This window comes from Brassica oleracea, chromosome C3 (assembly GCF_000695525.1).
Source record: "Brassica oleracea var. oleracea cultivar TO1000 chromosome C3, BOL, whole genome shotgun sequence".
Classification (NCBI taxonomy): domain Eukaryota; kingdom Viridiplantae; phylum Streptophyta; class Magnoliopsida; order Brassicales; family Brassicaceae; genus Brassica; species Brassica oleracea.
Genome location: NC_027750.1, coordinates 17,466,214 through 17,474,093, shown reverse-complemented (window position 1 = coordinate 17,474,093; position 7,880 = coordinate 17,466,214). Strand labels below are relative to the sequence as shown.

The following is a 7,880-nucleotide window of genomic DNA, read 5'->3' as shown; positions in this document are numbered from 1 at the left end:
AGCCGCCATGGTGATCGCTATCAAGAGTAGGTTTTCTTATCTATCATATCGTCATCCTTTTTTAGTGGGGGTGCTCAACCAACACATGTCAAATCTATGTTGCATAGTAAAGATAAGCCAGAGGAACAATAAGACAAGACCCCAGATAGGAGCTGGTAATAATCTTAAACTTGATCATTGATTTGGCACTAACAAGAAAAAAAAGAAAAGGAGAAACAGCGAAATGACTGAGATGAAGGAATATGTTGTAGACGATCATGAAAGCAGACAAGAAATTCTCGCCATGTCTCTCTCTTCATCCATAAACAGTAATATCTCTAAATGAAGAGAGAGAGAGAGAGAGAGAGAGAGATTTATTATACCAAATTGAAGCTACGATGGAGAGGGAGGCTGCTTTTAATAGAAGATTGTTTTCAGGTGGTAATTAAAAGCGCGAGGGAATGCCGCCCAAATCATCCACCTATTTTATTTTGATAAATTTGATTTCGAGAGGGCCCCAATCTCTGACAACATGGGACCGGCGAGAGAGGACACACCCCTTCTCGGGAAGGAAAGACCCTTGTCCAGCCAGTTCAAGACTTTCGCCAATGTCTTTATTGCTATCGTCGGGGCTGGGGTTCTGGGTCTTCCTTACGCCTTCAAGCGTACCGGATGGCTCATGGGTGTGCTCACGCTCTTCTCCGTAGCGGCTTTGATCACCCACTGCATGATGCTTCTCGTTCACATCCGCCGCAAGCTCGGTGCCGCCTACATCGGCTCTTTCGGAGACCTTGGTTTTGCAGTCTGCGGCCCACTCGGGAGGTTCCTCGTTGACATTCTTATCATCTTGTCCCAGGCTGGCTTCTGTGTCGGATATCTCATCTTTATCGGTACTACTTTAGCTAATCTCTTCAACCCAACCACCACTCTGACCCTGAGACACGTGTCCCCTAAGAGTCTCTACATATGGGGATGTTTTCCTTTTCAGCTGGGCTTGAACTCCGTCAAGACGCTCACTCACTTGGCACCTCTAAGCATATTCGCCGACGTGGTTGATCTTGGCGCAATGGCTGTGGTGATTGTGGAGGATGTCAAGATTGCAGTGGAGCAAAGGCCTGACGTGGTTGCCTTTGGTGGTATGTCAGTTTTCTTCTATGGGATGGGAGTGGCTGTCTACGCCTTCGAAGGTGTGGGGATGGTTTTACCCCTCGAATCGGAGATGAAGGACAAGGAAAAGTTTGGCAAAGTGTTGGCCCTCAGCATGGGAATCATCGCGTTGATTTTCGGAGCTTTCGGTGTGTTAGGTTACATGGCCTTTGGGGATGAAACTATGGACATAATCACAGCCAACTTGGGGCCAGGTCTGGTGAGCAGCCTGGTGAAGCTGGGACTCTGCATCAACCTCTTCTTCACCTTCCCCTTGATGATGAACCCTGTGTTTGAGATCGTTGAGAGACGTTTTTGGAGTGGTATGTACTGCGTGTGGCTCAGATGGCTACTCGTCTTAGCAGTGACCATGGTGGCTCTCTTGGTGCCAAACTTTGCAGATTTTTTGTCATTGGTGGGCAGCAGCGTCTGCTGTGCGTTGGGCTTCGTGTTGCCTGCTTTGTTTCATCTGATGGTCTTCAAAGACGAAATAGGGTGGAAGCAACAGACTTTCAACTCTGGGATCGTGCTACTGGGCTTCGTTCTGGCTGTCTCAGGTACTTGGAGCTCCCTGAGCGAGATATTCAACTGGAACCAGAGTTTGTAGGTAGGTGAAAAGAGACTGAACGTTGCTGTTTCTTTTCTGCCCATTTTGACTTCTTTTGTTCGAATCTTTTTCTACTTTTCAATCAAGAGATTTCCAGAATACTATTTGTTATATTACTATATTGGTAACAATTCGATTCAACTGTTGCCATTGTTATTTTTTATAACATTTACGGTGTTCTTGTTCAATCTTTTTTTTTTTTGATAATCCAGTATCCGATCACTTTGCGTGATCGACTAGTCCACCGGGCCTAAGCCCATGCCATTACAGGAATTTTAAGCGTCCACTTAAGGGCCCCTGGTTACGCGAAGTGGTCTGGAGGGCGAGAGGCAGCCCATGTAAATACCCCCGTGGCCGGGGTTCGAACTCGGGTGGCGGGCACCTCAGCCGAGGTTCCTTTACCACCAGACTACGAGGCCCGGTTAGAACTTTATGGGTTGAACTTTTTATAGTGACTGGGCTCACCCCGAAGGGCCACCTCGCCAGAAATCCCCGTAGGGATTTTTTAGCTAACCCAGTTCCACCCTGCTGCTCCTGAGTATCGAACTGGCGACCTCGGGTAGTCGTGTGTGAGAAACGTTCAGTCCTGCCACTAGGCCACCTGACGTTCTCAAACTTTATGGGTTGAACTTTTTATAGTGACTGGGCTCACCCCGAAGGGCCACCTCGCCAGAAATCCCCGTAGGGATTTTTTAGCTAACCCAGTTCCACCCTGCTGCTCCTGAGTATCGAACTGGCGACCTCGGGTAGTCGTGTGTGAGAAACGTTCAGTCCTGCCACTAGGCCACCTGACTACCCCGCTTTCCCCGAGTATCGAACTGGCGACCTCGGGTAGTCGTGTGTGAGAAATGTTCAGTACTGCCGCTAGGCCACCTGACGTTCTCGTTCTTGTTCAATCCTTTAGAGGTAATGTTTCCAACATTCTATGATATCTCGTATCATTTGGCCACCACGACTTATATTCAGGGATGGTAAAATAAGCATTTTGGCCCAGTCCAGCCATGTATCAAATAAATATTATCATGTTTTGATCGTGACTCCTTTTTAATCATGTCAACTAGAGTTTGATCCGCGATGTTTATTTTCACACTTATATATATATAGAGATTTTATTTTAAATTATTAATGGCAAATATATGTACATTAACCGTTCTTTCCATAGATCTTTATGTTTTGTTGGTTGTTCTATTCCGGTCTGGCTTCCCAGACCACCTCAAGTTTGAGTAATAGAATAGCCGTTTGCTGTCAAAAAAAAAAACCATCTGTTAAAATGTTTATATGACTTTTCTAAACACCATAATGTTATAGTTTACATGTTCATCATTTAGTTCATTGTTTCAAACTAACATTTACTTGTAGATTCTTATTATATATTTAGTAGTACATATTGGATCTGCGTTTGAAAGATTAACTAATTTGGAAATATTTTTGTATGTAACTCATATATCATTTAATATCATATAAAATTATAAGTAATAAAAAACTAATGAATTTAGTAAAATTTGTATTTTATAAATATCTTACGTTATTCATATGCACTTATTTAATATTAGTTATTTATATTACTAAGACATAAGTTTAAACTAGATTTTGATCCGTGCTTAGAAAGCGCGGATTTGTTTTTTATTTATTGATTGAAACTGATTTACAAACTACCATTATTTTTGTTTCGATCCATAATAATTGAGTTTTTAGATTTTTATCATTTGTTTTTTTTTCTTTCAAAATATGGTATTTGTTCGAAATATGGTAGTTGTTCTATAATAATGTTTGAGTTTAAGAATTGTTTTCATATCCAACTTAGATTTGTGGTTGAACCTATATACCCGATATACTGTACATAATCCGATGAAAAATTTGTTAATTAAAAATCTGATAGAACCCAATAAAAACCCAAAAACTCACTATTAACCGGTGATATGATACATCATTGATCCGATAAAAAACACAAAATATCTGATAGTATTTTTTTTTAAATGATTAAATTACTCATATATTTTTAAATATTACAAAAATTGTGATTCTTTAGAATATTATGAAATTTTATTATGTTATCCAAATAAAAAATGATAATATAAAAAAAACTTATCGATATGACAATATTAGTTTATTTTCGTTATTAATAACCTACTATAAGTTTGTATTTTTATTTTAGATTTAAAAAAATGAATTTAAGATAATTTTTAAAATAGTCTTAAACACTCATATTTTCCATATAAATACTATGTACAAAATGACATTTTACACGGAAAAATGATATTCAAATATGTATATGATATATGGTGTTAAAGCTTTGATTTGTATTGAAAATCTGCATAATATTTGAATTATCTATTTTGAATATTGATACATAGATTTATGAAAAGAATATTTTCATGTGTTTGTTAATTTATTTATGGTTCATAATATATTTATACTTAGAATATTTATATTAAATTTAAAGTTAACATATCTTTTATATACATATATATGCTCATTACTTATAGATCCATTTAGGTGTATCAGTAGGCTCAAAACCAAAAAACCTAAATGCAATTAATAAATTTTATTAATTCCTTGTAAAAATAGAAGTTTTTTTGAGAAAACTGTAACTTTCATTAAAAGTATAATTTGGGAATGATCATATTTTATTGGTATTGATTACCGTTTAAATTAGGTATGGGATGTTGAACCGAACCAAACCCGTTAAACCAAAATTTTGGTGAGAAGTTTGGTTCGATTTGGCAGGTTTATTTAAAATTATGGTTTTCAGTTCAATTAGGTAAACGTTAATTTCAGTAAAATTACCTGAAATCACCCGAGTTTAATCGAATTTTAACCAAAATATAATCAAAACTAAAAAAACGGTTAATTTCGGTAAAAATTAAAAAAAAAACTACCCAAAATACCGAACCGACCCAAACATTTTTCCAGTTTATTTATGCGAGATTTTGGTTAAACCTAACTACCCAAATGCCGAACTACCTACCCGACTACCCTAACCACTTGTCGAATTTAAATCAATCATATTAGCTTATTAAATTGGGCTTAACATAAATATACAAAACATCTTACCTTTTAATTAAAAGATCATAAAAATGGTCCAATATATTTAAAACATAATTCAACTAATAATCTGGTTTAGCACAGGGGTTGAGCATACGGTTAGATATGATTCTAAACTGGGTTTGATGTCCACTATCTATAGATTTTTAAAATGAATTTTTTATTATTTTTATTAATTAATTAAAATGTAGATGTCATGTCAGTGTTATCATTTGACTAATGAAGATACGGTCAATGGACGTATAAAGATAAATATTTTTGTTAGTGTATAAAATTTTTTTTTTTTTTAAATATATGTTAGTGTATAAAATTTAAATATATTTCGTGTTGATATATGTTTTAGCACATGATTTGTGTGTTTAGCATTGATTGGGACCGCAACTCTTTATTGATGTATGAATTCGTCAATCTTTTTTTTGTGATGGTGCTGTGGTTACGTAGCACATTTGAACTCATGAAGCTTCGTCACCAATCAAGTGAGACGAGAAGCTACCACATGGCACATGCTACCCAACATAGAGGCCACGTGCACGACCCATCGTCTATATCTATATAGATCATGTGAAAGACGGGAGTAGAATAAAAAAAGAAAAAGAGCGAGGTAAAAGAAATGGCAGACATAGGCAAAGGAACCTCAGCCGCTGGCTGCAACGATCGCTGTGGCTGCCCATCTCCCTGTCCAGGTGGAGAATCCTGCAGGTTTCTACTCTTCTATATGCTCTCTAGAATTGATGTGTTTTGTTCAACTTAAAAAAGAACGTTGTTGGAGTCCATGTAGGTGCAGGATGAGCGCAGCATCTGGTGGGGATCAAGAACACAACATGTGCCCGTGTGGGGAGCACTGCGGCTGCAACCCTTGCACATGCTCCAAGACCCAGACGTCCGCTAAGGGCGGCAAGGCCTTTTGCACCTGTGGGGAGGGTTGCACCTGCGCCACTTGTGCCGCTTAGACCATGTTTATAGCATACTTGTATAATAGGGTACGAACTAGTCGATTAGGTCCCAGTTTCTGGAATAAAACTGTGTTTGCCAGGTCCAAATACAACCAAACATATCGTTTATTCTCTGTTCTTGTACTGAAAGCGCTTCCATCTAAAGTCCAATATGAAGACCAAGCACTACAAAAAAATGAGTGAATTAAATCACTTAAAGTGCATCACAAAAATAAATGACATTACTTTAAATTACTTATTTAGAAATGAGACAAATATATATTATTTTAAATCATTTACAATAACTGATAATATAATTAATTAATTTAGCATCAGTTTTAGTAAAATGATCTACTTTTTGTCAATTTGTATCACTTTAGCAAAAATGATCTTATTAAACAAATTTATATCAATTAAATAATTGATGCATTTATTTTTTTCATTAACACTTGTTAAAATGATACAAAACTTACATCAATAAAAATTGGTGCAAACGAAAATTTATGTACTTATATTTTACTTGAACTGATTGGTTAAAAGAATTATCCTAGACTTCAAAATCAGATATTACGTGAAGTGGTTACGATTTTTATGGCTTTGTTTTTTCTGTGACTTAAGTTTAATTGAGTCTTCCTAACCGTTTCACCATAACACTAACATTTCTTTTCTTTTTGCCGTACCTGATCCTCATTTATGCTTTACTCTCTCCCTCTTAAATCAAGCATTTTGTCTCATGGATTTGGTTTTTCTTGTGCAGGATCTGAAAGTAAATTAAGGTTCGTAATCAGACGAATCTGATGAAAAGTTTCTGAACAGGTATTATCTTTTTTTTTTCTTTTTTTTCAGTTTTCTTCTTGCACTACAAGAAAACACATCGAATTCCGACGGAGGTTCCGACGGACACCAAGGTCGTCGGACATTTGTGACGGAATACTGACAAATTTCCGACCAAATCCAAAAAAAATAAGTCGTCGGAATTCCGTCGGCCATTTCCGACGGAATTCCGACGAAATATGGTCCGTCGGAATTTTCCGACGACTTTTCGACGACATTCCGATAAAAAATGTAACCGTTGTAGTCGTCGGAAGTTCGTCGGTATATTCCGACGAAATTCCGACGACATTCCGATTAACAGCAAAGTCGTCGGAATTCCATCGGTATTTTCCGATGGAATTCCGACGAACCATGTGACCGTTGCCGACAAATACATATGACCGTTGTGTAGCCGTTTGGGATTGGACAATTCCGACGGAATTCCGACGGACTTCTTTACATCCGTCGGAATTTCGTCGGAAAGTCGTCGGAGGTCCGTAAGCAATTTCCTATAAATACAACCCCTCCTCATTCAACTCATTCACACTTCATTCTCTCTTCATTCTCTTTAGTCATAACAATTCCGTGAAAATCATGTCTTCAGAAGTTTATTATCGTTCGTGGATGGATAAACCTCATTTGGATCCGAACACCAATTTGCTTACGGAAGAATACGTTCAAGGGATTGGAGAATTCATGAGGCTTGTTCAACAGCAACCGGATGCAAAAAGTGGTATGTTAAGATGTCCCTGCTCTTCTTGCAATAATAATAAGGTTATAAAAGAATTTGATGTTTGGACTCATTTGTATATGAAAGGGTTTTCACGTAATTATAAAGTTTGGTACCTTCATGGGGAAACTGGTTATGAATATGGTAGTACTAGCGAACCTCAGCCTGTTAGTGAACCTCAGCCTGATATTAGGTTAGAAGAATCTAGAACAGATATAGATTATGGTGTAGGTACTGAGCAGATGGTACATGATCATTATAGAGGGGAAGAACCAAACCCCGAGTCTAGGAGATTTTTTGACATGTTGGATGCAGGAAAACAACCTTTGTATCAAAATTGTAGAGATGGTCATTCAGTCTTATCATCTGCAACTAGATTAATGGGTATTAAGACAGACTATAATTTGGCTGAAGAATGTATGGATGCGATTACTGATTTTGTCAAAGGTATTCTACCTGAGGATAACCTTGCACCGGGTTCATACTACGAGGTTCAGAAACTTGTTGCAGGTCTTCAACTACCGTATGAAGTGATAGATGTATGTATTGACAACTGCATGATCTACTAGAGAGCGGATGAGACACGGAATATATGCAAATTTTGTGGGAAACCTCGTTATCAGGACAC

At 37.6% G+C, this 7,880-nt stretch overlaps 2 protein-coding genes across 2 annotated transcripts; both read left to right on the top strand.

Annotated features, from left to right (window-relative positions):
• Positions 1-360: 360 nt before the first annotated feature.
• On the top strand, positions 361-1,910 carry LOC106332811 (amino acid transporter ANTL1). Its single transcript, XM_013771303.1, has one exon. It carries the CDS (start codon positions 512-514, stop codon positions 1,730-1,732), a length of 1,221 nt encoding a protein of 406 aa, XP_013626757.1. The 5' UTR covers positions 361-511; the 3' UTR covers positions 1,733-1,910.
• A 3,451-nt stretch (positions 1,911-5,361) lies between these two features.
• Positions 5,362-5,918, top strand: LOC106333573 (EC protein homolog 2). The gene is made up of 2 exons (XM_013772008.1): positions 5,362-5,476; positions 5,556-5,918. The coding sequence occupies exons 1-2, from the start codon at positions 5,388-5,390 to the stop codon at positions 5,725-5,727; spliced, it is 261 nt and encodes an 86-aa protein (XP_013627462.1). The 5' UTR covers positions 5,362-5,387; the 3' UTR covers positions 5,728-5,918.
• The last annotated feature ends 1,962 nt before the right edge of the window (positions 5,919-7,880 follow it).

Excerpts from the sequence above, each read along its gene's own strand:
- LOC106332811 (XM_013771303.1), top strand. The coding sequence starts at position 512 with ATGGGACCGGCGAGAGAGGACACACCCCTTCTCGGGAAGGAAAGACCC.
- LOC106333573 (XM_013772008.1), top strand. The coding sequence starts at position 5,388 with ATGGCAGACATAGGCAAAGGAACCTCAGCCGCTGGCTGCAACGATCGC. Across the intron at positions 5,477-5,555 it reads CCAGGTGGAGAATCCTGCAG|GTGCAGGATGAGCGCAGCAT; the intron begins GTTTCTACTCTT and ends GAGTCCATGTAG.